The following is a 14,457-nucleotide window of genomic DNA, read 5'->3' as shown; positions in this document are numbered from 1 at the left end:
AGCTCTGATCCTCTGCTTTTTGGGTCCACCATCGGCGATCCCGGCCCCTCCCTCCTCCGAGTGTCCCCATAGTAAGCTGCTTGCTATGGGGACACTCGTGCGTGCTTGCTGCCAAGCAATGCTCTGTGTTTCCATAAGACACACACAATGTGTCCATTGATACACATAGTGCGGCTAGGTCCCACCTCCCGCTCTCTTCTCACTGGCTGTGATTAACAGCAGCAGGAGCCAATGGTTAATGCTGTTGTGTCTGAGCCAGTAAGGAGAGAGAAAGAGCAGTGATCCTGCTCTTGCGCACATCGCTGGATTGAGATCGGGCTCAGGTAAGTATAAATGGGGGCTGGGGGGTGCTGCACACAGAAGATTTTTTATTTTATTGCATACAATGCATTAAGGTAAAAAAAACCTTCTGACTTTAGAACCACTTTAAGGTGGCCAGATGGATCAAAATTTGTTCAGCAGTGGCCAGATGGATCAAAATTTGTTCAGCAGGGACTGGCCAAATTTCGATCCATCTATGGCGATTCCCGCTCGACAGAAGTCGATCTAGTTATCAACTTCTAATGAACAGGACTGCTGGAAAACTTTCATGTGAGCAGCCAATGGGCAGAGAAATTTCTACTGTCAGAATACAATAGCACAACGTGAAGGATTTGTCCATCCACCTCACTTCTCTAATGCATTTGTTTTTGACAAATTGAAATAAAATGAATCTTCTATGATCAGCCTTAAAGCGGCGTTCCGCCCTAAAAAAAAATTTAATTAAAAAGTCAGCAGCTACAAATACTGCAGCTGCTGACTTTTAAAATAAGGACACCTACCTGTCCTTGTGGCTTCACAGCCTAGTTCCCTACTGAGCATGCGCAAGTCGTGCTGCGCATTCTGAGTCATTCCCTGCTGTATTCTGGGACCTGTGTTTCTCCCAGAAGAAAGCAGGGGGGACGGAGGAGGGGCCAGACATGGCGTAGATCACCGCTGATACTGCGGCGATCATTCGCTGGAAGTGGGAGCAAATGCCTGTATTAGACAGGTATCTGCTCCCCCCTGAAAAGGTGCCAAAATGTGACACCGGAGGGAGGGAGGAATCCGAACAACGAAAGTTCCATTTTTTGGGTGGAACTCCGCTTTAAGCCAGCCAAACATAGATACAAATTTGGCTAGTTCAGCAGGGACAGGCCGAACTTCAATCGATGTATAGGAAGGCTGGTTGATTCTTTACAATCTACTGATTAACTTCTGTACAACTGCCCAGTCAGATTTTTCCCAATCGATCAGCACTGCAAGCTTGCAACACTTAGTTACATAGTAGGTAAGGTTAAAAAAAGACACAAGTCCAGTCTATGTGTGTGATTATAATGTCAATATTACAGTATTCAGTATCAGGGCCTCTAAATTGTAATAATGTTAGCGAAGTTTACTACCGCTTTATTTTCACAGGATCCCAGTAGCCTTGTCATGGTTATGCAGTAATCTTTGTCTGTCAGCTTACCTCTCCTCCATGTGTTCACCTTTAGAGGCCAGCCACTCTCACCGGACTGCTTATATAATCTTCCCTAAGCATAGCTCCACCTCAGCCTCTAATTAGGAACACTATATTAACCTGTGCATTGCAAGCCAACCTTGCTGATCAACCATTGGGTGTTTAGCTTTCGTATGCTACTTGCTGTGTCTCCTACGTCTGATTCCAGTTACCGATCTTGGCCTGTTCTCCAATATCCCTGTCTGCTTGTGACCCTGACCTTTGGCGTGTTCTGTGTTTATCCTTATCTGCTAGTGACCCCGACCTTGGCTTATCCCTTTACTATCCTTGTTGTTCCAGCCTGCTGCTTCCTTCCTCTTTCTCCTGTAGTCTACCGTGAGCGTGAGCTGTGAGACCCTGGGGGCCACGACCCTTGAGCCAGGTTGCAGTGCAGTCCATCCTGACCACTAGAGGCTCTGGCGAACACCTGTTGGCTCTTAGACTCCGCGCCCTGGGGAATCTATGCTCTAGCTTCCAGTGGGATCTCTGTTGATGCTCCAGTAGACCTGCTTCCTGAACCTCCCAGAGTTCAATCCACAGCAGTCATTCCTGGGGTCCACTCCTGACTCCTACGGAGTGTATTTGTCACCTGGACTCAGGTGACCTGACAGTATGATCAGCCATGGACCCGGCTGATGTGCTACCCGCAGATGATCCGTTGCAGGGCCTAGTTTGCAGACTTGAGACCCAGGAATCTAATCAGACCCAGGTGATGTGATTCCTTCAGGATCTGGCCTCCCGTTTTGAACAGGTTCAGGTCTCCTTAGGACCCCCGGTTCAACAACCTCAATCGCTATCTGCTACCGCACCTATTCCGGTCACAGCAACATCCACAAATTCTTCGCATTTACCTACTCCGTCCCGTTACTCTGGGGACCTGAAGGCCTGCAGGGGGTTCCTTAGCCAGTGCACAATTAATTTTGAGCTTCAGCCTCAAAACTTCCTGTCCCATCGGGCAAAGGTAGCCTATATTGTATCCCTCCTGTCCGGCGAGGCGTTAGCCTGGGCTGCCCCTCTGTGGGAACTGAATGATCCAGTGGTATCTAGCCTGTCTGACTTCCTGAAACTTTTTCGGAATATCTTCGAGAAACCGGGTCGTGTCTCCTCAGCAGCCAGTGCCCTATTACATCTCCGTCAAGAGTCTGCTTCTGTGGGACAGTATGCTCTTCATTTTCATATTTTGACTGCTGAACTGAGCTGGAATAATGAGGCCTTAGTTGCAACCTTTTTACATGGCCTCTCTGATAGAGTGAAGGATAAATTAGTGGGAAGAGCCATTCCTGCTGATCTGGATGGTGTCATCACCTTTTGTAACCAGATCGCTTTCAAGAGAGGACTCTGGGGGAAAAAAAAAAAAAAAAAAAGACGCCAGCACTCCCCGTTCTTTAGGCAGCCTGAGCTCCCTGTCCCCTTGCTTCGTCCCGGGGAGCACCTCCTGCCTGCTGAGGAACCTATGCAGCTGGGCCGGACCAAGTTATCTCCCGAAGAACAGGCTAGACGCAGAACTCTGGGCCTGTGCCTCTATTGTGGGTCATTTTCGTGACACTTGCTCTCTTCGCCCGGAAAAACGCTCGGGGCTAATACATCTGGAAAGTGGAGTATTGGACCCTAAACTTACACCTTCACCTTCTCATCTTCTCCTTTCTGCGTTCCTTCATGTCGGTGCTTCCTCTCATTCGGTCTCGGCTTATCTGGATTCCAGAGCCGCTGGCAATTTCATGGACTGGGTACTCCATCTTCCATGAGGCTTACCCTATTGCCCCTCACAACGCCATTGGTGGTCTTGGCGATTGATAGCACTGTTCTCCCAGGGGGCCCTATCCGCTTCCAGACTCTCCCTGTTAAGATGTCGGTAGGGACACTCTACCAGGAGTAGATATCCTTCCTTGTCTTACCTAAGGCTTCATCTCCCATCATTTTAGGTCTTCCTTGGTTACGGCTCCATTTTCCACACGTTGACTGGACTGCTGGACAGATCCTGGCTTGGGGTTCCTCCTGTTCCTCTTCCTGCCTACTCAAGGTTGCCTCAAAAGGGAAACTTCCTGTTGCCACCATTCCAGTATCTTCTGCTCCTCCCACTGTATATAGTGATTTCTGGGATGTGTCCTGCAATAGTTGGGCCGAGGCACTCTCTAGGTGGCACTCTGGATGAGGAGCCCACCTGTGAACCTCCGTGCCCTGGGGAATCTATGCTCTAGCTCTAAGTGGGATCTGTGTTGATGCTCCAGTAGACCTGCTTCCTGAACCTCCCAGAGTTCAATCCGCAGCAGTCAGTCCTAGGGTCCACTACCTTAGCTGTGCACTCCTGACTCCTACGGAGTGCATCTGTCACCTAGACTCAGGCAACCTGACAAGCATCTCATGGGGCCCCCTACTGACCCGGTGGCCCTTGGCCAGTGCCCAAGTGCAAAGTTGCCATTTCAAAAATATTTTCAGGGACACTTTTTTACCAGTTGTAGATTTAGAGCAGCTGACATCCCCTATGTTCCTCTATACATCACAGTAGTAATCACAAAATGAAAGTAGTACTAATAATGGGCAGAACAAATATGAGGACTGGGAAGAATTCCTTTAATTGAACTAACAAAAGTGTGCCCATTCTAGAGCTGGTAACATTGAGGATATTAAGTATAATTTTACAGAACTGTTTTTGTGGGCAAGAGACATAGGGGAGGAGTATGGATGGTATAAAAGTGGGAAGTATGTGCAAATGAGGGAGAGGAATGTGGAGGGCATAACAGTGGGCAGTATGTACAGGAGAGGAGTGTGGAGGGTATGATGGGGGCAGTATGTACAGGAGAGGAGTTTGGAAGGTATTATGGGGGCAGTATGTACAGGAGAGGAATGTGGAGAGAAATATAGTTAGCAGTATGTACAGGAGAGGAGTGTGGAGGGTATGACATTGGGTGGTATGTACAGGAGAGGAGTGTGGAGGATATGACATTGGGTGGTATGTACAGGAGAGGAGCATAGATGATATGACAGTGGGCAGTATGTACAGGAGAGGAGTGTGGAGGGTATGACAGTTGGCAGTATGTACAGGAGAGGGGTGTGGAGGGTATAACAGTGGGCAGTATGCACAGGAGAGGAGTGTGGAGGGTATGACAATGGGCACTACATACAATACAGGAGTTTATGAAAGTGGGCAGTATGTACAGGAGAGGAGTGTGGGGGTATGACAGTGGGCAGTATGTATAGGAGAGGAGTGTGGAGGGTATGACAGCTGGAACTACTTACAGGAGAGAAGTGTATGACAGTGGGCAGTACAGGAGAGGAGTGTAGAGGGTATGGCAGTGCGCAGTATGTACAGGAGAGGAATGTGGAGGGTATGACAGCGGGCACTATGTACAGGTGAGGAGGATTAAGTAATCTGGGAAGGAAAAATGTAAAGGTTTGTGGAAGGTTTAGGGACTGCGCAGTGGTTAAGCAGGCCATACATACATAAAATCGGGCTAACTTTAGTGTTTTTTGTTTTTTTTATGCATGAAAAAGTTTCTTTCCAAAAAAAAACACGTTTGAAAAATTGCTGCACAAATACCGTGTGACATAAAAAGTTGGAACGACCGCCATTTTATACCCTAGGGTGTCTGCTAAAACAATATATATATTATATATATATAATTTTAATTTTTTAGGAGAGAAGTGTTAGAATTGGCTTGGGTGGCAAGGGGTTAACTACCATAAGTAAGTAATTTACAAATAATTATTATAGGCACTGTGAGCTCATCCTCTCAGTCTACTGCAAACAGAGTGTGCCAGCTTGTATTTAAACTAGACGCTCTATATTTAGCTTCTGACAGGGTGCGCAAGGAACCCCGTATCTCCGGAGCTATAAATGATAGGAGCCCCTAAATTTTGGTGTCTGCGACCCCTGGTCGTCGAGCTACGATCCTCAAAGTTGATTGTTTTTTATTTTATTTTATTTTTTGGGCAAATGGGCCTATCTTAAAAGGTAAGGGGCCTAGAGCTGCAGCTCCAATAGCCCCTATGTTAATCCAGCCCTGGTCTTATTAAATTCCCTTTCGTGGAAAAGTTTTATCTCTATTGTGGGGTCACCAGTATGATATTTGTACATTGAAATCATATCCCCTCTCAAGCATCTCTTCTCCAGAGAGAACAAGTTCAGTGCTCGTAACCTTTCCTCATAACTAATATCCTCCAGTCCCTTTATGAGCTTTGTTGCCCTTCTCTGGACTCTCTCCAGTTCCAGTACATCCTTCCTGAGGACTGGTGCCCAGAACTAGACAGCATACTCCAGGTGCGGCCGGACCAAAGTCTTGTAGAGTGGGAGAATTATCGTTTCATCTCTGGAGTTAATCCCCTTTTCAATGCATGTTCTGTTTGCTTTGCTTGCAGCAGCTTGGCATTGCATGCCAATACTGAGCCTGTCATTTACTAGGACCCCCAGGTCCTTTTCCGTCCTAGATTCCTCCAGAGGTTCTTCCCCTAGTGAGTAGTTTGCATTCATATTTTTGCCACCCAAACGCATCATTTTACATTTTTCTACATTAAACCTCATTTGCCATGTAGTTGCCCACCCCATTCATTTGTGCAGATCTTCTTGCAAGGTTTCCACATCCTGCGGAGAAGTTATTGCCCTGCTTAGCTTAGTATCGTCTGCAAATACAGAGATTGAACTGTTTATCCCATCCTCCAGGTCATTTTTTGAATAAATTAAATAGAATTGGTCCCAGGAAAGAACCCTGGGGGACCCCACTTTCCACTCTAGACCATTCCGAATACTCCCCATTTATCACCACCCTCTAAACTCGCCCATGCAGCCAGTTTTCAATCCATGTACTCACCCTATGGTCCATGCCAATGGACCCAACTTTGTACAGTAAATGTTTATGAGGAACTGTATAAAATGCTTTTGCAAAATCCAGATACACCACGTCTACAGGCCTTCCTTTATCTAGCTGGCAACTCACCTTCTCATAGAAGGTTACTAGATTGGTTTGGCAAGAACAATTCTTTATGAATTCATGCTGATTACTGCTAATGAGACCATTGTCATTACTAAAATCTTGTATATAGTACCTTATCCCCTCCAAGAGCTTGCATACTATTGACGTTAGGCCAGCGTGGTCTGTAATTCCCAGGGATGTATCTAGGCCTTTTTTTAAATATTGGTGCTACATTGGCTTTTCTCCAATCAGCTGGTACCATTCCAGTCAGTAGACTGTTCGTAAAAATTAGGAACAATGGTTTGGCAATTACTTGACGGAGTTCCTTAAAGATCCTCAGGTGCAATCCATCTGGTCCCGGTGACTTATTGATGTTAAGTTTTTCAAGTCTAATTCTAATTCTGTCTTCTGTTAGCCATGAGGGTGCTTCCTGTGACATGTCATGAGGATAAACATTGCAGTTTTGGTTAATGAAGCCCCCGATTCCCACGTGAAGACCAAGGAGAAGAATAAATTCAATACCTTTGCCATCTCTCAATCCTTAGTAACCAGATTCCCTGCATCATTCTTTATGGGACCAATATGATCTGACCTCCCTTTTTTCCTATTTATATACTTAAAGAATTTCTTGGGATTTTTTTTACTCCCCTCCGCTATGTGCCTTTTGTGTTTTATCTTAGCCACCCTAATTGCACCCCTACATTTCTTGTTGCATTCTTTGTACAGTTGAAATGCTGATTATGATCCCTCAGCCTTGTATTTTTTGAAAGCCTTCTCCTTTGCTTTTATATGCATATTTACATTGGAGTTAAGCCACCCAGGACTTTTATTAGCTCTTTTAAATTTATTTCCCATTGGAATGCACTGGCTAATGCCCTTATTTAATATGCTCTTAATGCATATCAATTTTTCCTCTGTGTTCTTTGTTCCTAAGATTTTATCCCAATTATCTTCTAGCAAGTATCGTAGTTTAGGGAAGTTGGCTCTTTTGAAATTCAGTGTCCTTGTATTCCCCTTACGTTTCCTATTTGTGTGATTTATACTAAAACAAATTGACCTGTGATCGCTGTTTCCTAAATTGCCCCGTATTTCCACATCCGTGATCAGGTCTGTATTATTGCTGACGGAATACATGATACAGTGGGGAGAATCCCCCCATTCACCTCAAATGTGTGGATGGGGGAAATCAGGCCAGTCTTCTTTGGGTTGAATAATAAAAAAAAAGGGCCTTAGTAAATGCAAAGGGCATATACTAAGGCCTGGCTGAGCCAGTGTCAGGCCTAAACTTCAGTGCTAGCTGGTCCGGAATAAGCAGTAATCAAGTGATGTGCTGAAGCTGGAAGTGAGGAGGTGTATATACAAAGAGTGTATATAGTTGAAGTCCCAATTCTTTATCTTTTTCTTTAATCAAATGGGCATCCCATATCTCCCTTATCCCCATCCAAGTTTATTGCCCTCAATAAAACATAAAAACAAAGTATAAGGACTGCTTCTTGATTACGGAGTGTCTGAAGATTGTGTGCCTGGCTGTGCAGGGTGAGAGACAGACCACAACAACCAGCAGCCCCTACAGAGTTACCGCTATGCATCTATGGGTTGCTTTACCCTGCAGTGATCTATGCTGTCATAGCTGAGTGGTTGCTACACCTTTCATCACAAGTTTCCTTATGCTGACTTTTATTGAAGAGAACTGGAGAGATGTGTCTGACCAGTTCCGTTACATTACACAGGGAAATGAGTCCAACTCATAGTATTGATTTGTATAGGCACACCGTGCTCAGCTGCTAAAAGAGGCAAGTGGAGGACAGATAATGAAAATGGAGGTAATAAGTGTATTGTCTATTTGTCAGCATAACTATGTCTATGATTTCAATTTGGCTTCATGCAGAAGAGCTGCTTTCTATAATCCCAGAAAACTGCCAAACCTGTGTAGCAAGAGAGATCAGATTACACGGAAGAAGTCAGCAGGAGGGAACCTCATTCCCCTGCTTCCCAAGCAAAGAGAGAACCATCTTGTTTATTTAATTTACATGGGCTGCCAACAGGCACACAGGTAATCCTAGCATGCTTTGCAAATGGGGTGTCATAGATGCACCCTGTATTAAATGTTAATTTACCCAACAAGAAAATATAATTATAAGGATATTCACTTTATAGACTTGAAAGCTTCAAGCAGAGCTTGCACTAAACAGAAAGGTCTACTTGTTACATTAGGGCCCCCATCCTCATTATAAATTGCTGGGGGAAAAACTAAAAATATAAAGTACCTAACAAGCCCTTGGCTTCAGCCCATGGTGCCTAGATGAGGGCAACATCCCTCTGTCGTCAAGATCCTTGAGAATACTGAGTCTCCCAAAATCTCACAAGAAGACACTCCTGGTACTGTGATGAAACATCTTCTAATGAGTATTGGCCTACTCAACATTCTTTGGGAGCTCTCAGGATGGTTGTTGACATCACCTTCTACTCTATGGAAGCTAGGTTTAAGGTATGTTATAATGAAACATTTTTTTCCCCACAGGGAATTTATTAAGTGGGTGGAGGGCTCTGATAATAAATTGTAATGAGCCAACCTAATTTTTTTTTTAAATACATTGGTTAAACATGGATATACCCCCTGCTTTCAACAGAGTGCTTTGTAAGACTAGAGCTCTTTAGTTTTTACAAGTACCTACCCCATCTTCTTCTTTATTAAATGCATTCCATTCATCTTGGACTTCGGTTTGCTCAGTGTAACAATCTCCATTGGAGGTAAAATTAGTAAAAGAGTTCAACTGCAAGGCTTCATCTGCATAGTAAAATTGTTCAGACTGTGGAGTTAACTCATCAAACCCCTCAAAGTCTCCCCATGTGTTAGAGACCTCCGGTAATGCTCGGCTTGTGTCACACTCTTCACAATGTGAGGTAGATCCTACAGGCTTCTCTTCTGGGCAAACATTGTCCAGACAAGGCAAAACAGGCAAGGTTTTATTCTCTGCATCATCTGTGAACCCGATATTACTGTCACTGACATCCTTCATGGTCCTTCATGGATTTTACAGGAACAGGTCCGAAGCCAGGTACTGATGTGGACATAGAATATTTTCCTTGTCGTTGTATCAGAAATGTCCTTTAGTATGAACTTCATTCACTAATGGAAAAACAAAATAATCAGATTTAAAGTAGATCGAAACCCAATGGTTTAGATTTCATATAAGCTTTAATTTGTTAATTTCATCTTGAAAATGCTTTTCAATTCGATTTAAACTATTGTGTTCTTTAAAAGGATACCTTGTAATCCTGCCATGGAGGTCCTTGAGCAGGGACTTCCTGTTATAGGGTGAAAACTGTCTACCCAACTGTGCATTGTCACCCTATCACACCCTACTGGAGCATACAGATGGCTATGCTGACATACATTGTGCAGACAGGGTCCGCTGTTTTTACTATCGGGATGCTAGTCCCAAGCAACGCTGTGCAGCCAGAGTGAGTGCATGCAGGCAAGAAGTGGCTGAAAGAGGCTGGAGAAGATCAGCAGTACCAAGATGTAAAGAGAAAGGGTAAAACAGTATTTTATTCTGTGGTCTACTTGTGAGCCACTCCTGAAAACTACATCCCTACCTTCCTCACAGAATGGGAAAAAGACTTGGCTCTTCATTTGACACACGAGAATTCATCTCTTTTTAGCTTTCTAACTTGTTGGTATTGAGTTCCAATGAAACTGCATTAAATGTACCCTGCCACCAGCCCTGATTGTTGGAGATGCAGTACTGCCAGGGGCTCCATGTTCCACATCTCTTGGTGATGTCCATGGATCCGGCCTTTCTGGCACAATGTGTGTGCCGTAATTCACAATCTCACCCTCTATCTTCAAACCAGAATCTGGCTGCATGCCTCCTACACCTCAGCTTCTTATCCAAAAAGAGGTACAAAAATTACCTTAGACATTTTGTCAATGTGGCCAAGGGGTATCTACCGCAAGGCAAACAAGGCGTTTTCCTTGGACCGTATTTTTCAGGGGAGCGGCGCCACCCCCAGTCACCTGCAGGCATCTCCCCGGTATTGTATTTTAGAGCCAGTGGTCAGCTATCTTGTAATAGCAATAGCTGCTTCTCCAAAGCAGCGGGAGGAGATGCGCGCGCGCCCCCCCCTCCACTCCTGCTGCCTTCCGCGGCTCTCTCAGCCTATCCCGTCCCACCGGGCGGACAGCCAAGCAAAGCCAGGATAAGACATCACTTCCGATTTACTTGGAAACCATCGGTGCCAGTTTCTAAAAATCTAAGGAATTCAAAAACACTGATCTTGGTGTTTAAAATGCTCTTAAGTGCAGAGGAGGGATTTGGGGGTCTTATAGACCCCGGATCTTTCCATAAATGCACCTGTCACATGCCGATTGCTGTCACGAGGATGTTTACATTCCTTGTGACGGCAATAAAAGTGATCAGTGTAAAAAAAAAAAGAAAGTTACTTTTTTTTTTAAAATAGTAAGTGCCCCCATCCTCCCATACTCGTACGCAAAGGCAAAACGCACGTGTCAGTCCCGCATGCACGCCAACAGCAATCTTCCCACACATGTGAGGTATCAACGCGAACGTCAGAACATGGGCAGAAAATCTATACATGGCACATGCACAAATCACTTCTCAGGGTCTGATAAAGAAGCTGCAGCAGTTCACTGTGAATGGCTGCAGCTTCCCCATCAGACCCTGAGACAAGAACGGTACACCACAGCTGGGGTTTTAGTCTTGCCTAGGGCAGCACAACGCCAAAATACATCACTGACCAGGGCATGTATCCCAGCACAATGGAAGTCCCCAACACCACCCATGGTACAACAGTGGATAAAATCTGTAAATGATATAAGACACAGGGAGGATCTCACCTCTTCTCTGAAGAGTCAAGAGAACAAAACAACCACTCCAGCGCTCAAAAGGACAGTCACCAGACAAAGACAATGTGTGGAATCTATGTTTCCGCCGGAGCAATGCTTTAATGGTGCAGCCCAACCATATACTGCAAACACCTAGGGCATTACCCAAGTTTTATTAAAAGAAACCAAATGACTAATAGAATACTCACAAAGGACAGAAGTGACCCGCATGAGAGCAGACTGATGGTTGACCAGTGTGGCAACGAATGACCAGACTGTGGAGATGTTGGCAAGCTGATGTTTTTCAGGGATGCATCCCGGAAACGTGTCAACATCGCCACAGTCCGGTCAGTCGTTGCCACACTGGTCTCTTTCTCTTTCGTGCATGTCACTTCGGTCCTTTGCGAGTATTCGATTAGCTATTTCTTTTCTTTAAATAAATTTGGGTAATGTACTAGGTGTTTGCATCCCCTGTGTGTGCGCTTTTGTAGTATGAGTCAAGAGGCCCACTATCGCATGACGTGATGATCATACGGGACCCAGTTCACCTATACGTAAAGATACCGTGAACTCCTTACGACCAATTAGAGACCTAGAAAGAAACAACTGAATCCCCTTCCCCCTCCCTATATTGACGGTCACATGACCAGGGGAGTTGCTAGGTGGCAAAAAGATCAGGGGCTTCAGCCCGAAGTCCAAGGCCGGCACGGGGGGGGGGGGGGGGGCTTACCAGTGCCCTTACACACGCTGACCTACCTACCTGACATACTCTGACCTACCTACCTGACATGCACTGGCCTACCTACCTGACCAGGAGACCGACTTCACCTTTCCTGCAGCAGCAGCTCAGCCGTGGTGTGCGAGGCAGCCAGAGAAGAGGAGGAGAGCCGCCCGCCCAAGTGCCGAACGGGGATCGTTGTGGTGCGGCGGCCGCGTTGTAATTTCCACCTTCTGGAGCCTGCAGCACTTACGATGGACGTCACACGTCCTGTGGTCCCGCCATTGGACCAGTGGGACGTCCATCATAGGCGCTGCAGGCTCCAGAAGGCGGGACCTGCTATGTGAATCGGCGGCGCTCAGGATCAGATCAGTCTCCGCTCGGCGGCAGGCGGCGGCTCTCGGGGCTAGTAATAGAACAGTGCCCACCCAAGACCCAGGGCTTTTAGGGGTCCCACTCAGGGCTTCAGCCACTGTCGCCCCCCTGCCGACGCCACTGCATATTAGAGCTGCACGATACTAGGAAAAATGAGAATCGCGATTCTTTTGCTTAGAATACACATCACGATTCTCTCACGATTCTTTAAAATGGTTAAATTTAAAAGAAAAAAAATCAGCTGTAGACGGCGCATGCACAATCAACACACCGCTCGCTCCCGATGCTCGGGGCTTGTTATTCATTTATTACAGCAAGGGGCGGATGCTTTTCTCAAAGGGGCGGATGCTTTTCTCAAAGGGGCGGATGTATAGTTAACCATACATCCGCCCCTTGCTGTCTTTATAACCATATATACATCTGCCTCTTTGAGAAAAGTATCCGCCCCTTGCTGTATTAAATAACCAGCCCGGGCATTGGGAACGAGCGGCGTGTTGATTGCGCTTGCGCAGTCCAGGCCGGCACTATGCTCTATGCTGACTGACGTCAGTTCCAGTTGCTGACGTCAGTTCCGATATCAGCGCCATTTGCGTTCCACGCTGGTTCCGTGCCCCCGACTGGGAGATCCGGAAAATCGAGCTAATCCAGCTTGCAGATCGCGCGGGGGGGGGGGGGGGTGAATCGAAATTGCGATCTTATATACGATTAATCGTGCAGCTCTACTGCATATGACTATTTAAAAGATAAATAACTTAAAGCGGACTTCCACCCAAAAGTGAAATTTCTGCTTATACGCTCTCCCCCCCCCGCCGCATTTGGCAACTTTTAGGAGGGGGGTGGGGACCTGTTCTTGACAGGTCCCCTTTCCCACTTCCGGGGGCGGTCCGCAGCCTGATCTCCCGGAAGTTCGGCCCCCCCTCCTCCTTCCCCCGTCACCTGGCCAATTAGAAAGCGCAGCGTGCTTTGCGCATGCGCAATAGGGAACCAGCTGTGAAGCCGAAAGGCTTTACTGCTGGATTCCCTTACCAGGAATGGCGGCGACAGCACCCAGGAGTCGATCCGTAGATCGGCTGGGGTACTCACATCTCAGGCTCCCTGGACAGGCAAGTGCCCTAATAATAGTCAGCAGCTACAGTGTTTGTACCTGCTGACTTTTATTTATTTTTTAATTCTTTTTTAGTATTAAGCAATATTTACTACAAAAAAAACCCTCCAAATAGAGCTCATCATATAGGACTACATTATATGTGTGTCATATGTGAGTCACATGTGTGTTAGGGTAGGTTTGCCTTATACTTGAAAGATTTTTTGTTCTGACAGAAAGAGCAGAAGCTCGGATGACATGGCACATTCTTCTTGAAACACCACCACAGCACGTGTCACTTCCTGTGTTAGTGGGCGTATGTTAAGTCAAAAATTGTTTCCTATTCTTGCACTATTCTCAACAGCAACATAACAGAACAATGTAGAAGATACGAGTGGAAAAAAAAAAAAAAAATTGCAGAAAGCAATATGGTCAACACAATTCAGAATTTTTTTTTTTTTTTTTTTTTTTTAAGCTGAACTCAGGTAGGCTGGTATAAAAGGCATTAACTAATATAGCTCTGTATTCATTGATTCCATTTTTTCAGTGAAAGAAGGGAAATGCAAAAGGATATTTGCCTCTTGCCATACACTATATAACATAGCTCAGCCTAGAGAGGGAGAAGCAGCACAAGGAGCCAATCATTTGTGCTGCAGTGCTTATGTGCCAACAAGCAACATGCTGATAGAAGGAGAAATCAAAGTGCCTGTGATGTTAGCTCATCAATCTGCTGCTTCTCCTTTCATAGTGTTACTCAAATACAGAAAAATATTATATCTTCGGTATGGATGAGCTTACAGTGGTTCTAAACCTCAGATATGAAATATGAACAAAGCATATCCCTCTATAGCGTGTACTTGTCTCACTCAATTAAAAGCATTTCTGCCTACTGCTTCATTCATTTAGCATGAATCATTTATGACAAGTTTTCCTGATACCCAGAGTAAAATGATAACAGAGGAGGGGCCTCCAGCTAATTGACATCCTCAGCTCTGTGCCTGTGTG

At 45.6% G+C, this 14,457-nt stretch overlaps 1 protein-coding gene across 1 annotated transcript in view; it reads right to left on the bottom strand.

Annotated features, from left to right (window-relative positions):
• CLBA1 (clathrin binding box of aftiphilin containing 1) overlaps nucleotides 1–14,457 on the bottom strand; it is a 46,043-nt gene that overhangs the window by 10,473 nt on the left and 21,113 nt on the right. The window contains exon 2 of the mRNA XM_073608847.1: nucleotides 9,102–9,556. Within this exon, the coding sequence (XP_073464948.1) occupies nucleotides 9,102–9,446 (345 nt within the window). The 5' untranslated portion in view covers nucleotides 9,447–9,556. The remainder of the gene's footprint in view (nucleotides 1–9,101; nucleotides 9,557–14,457) is intronic.

This window comes from Aquarana catesbeiana, linkage group LG13 (genome assembly GCF_042186555.1).
Source record: "Aquarana catesbeiana isolate 2022-GZ linkage group LG13, ASM4218655v1, whole genome shotgun sequence".
NCBI lineage: Eukaryota > Metazoa > Chordata > Amphibia > Anura > Ranidae > Aquarana > Aquarana catesbeiana.
This window is presented reverse-complemented; position numbering and strand designations above follow the sequence as displayed.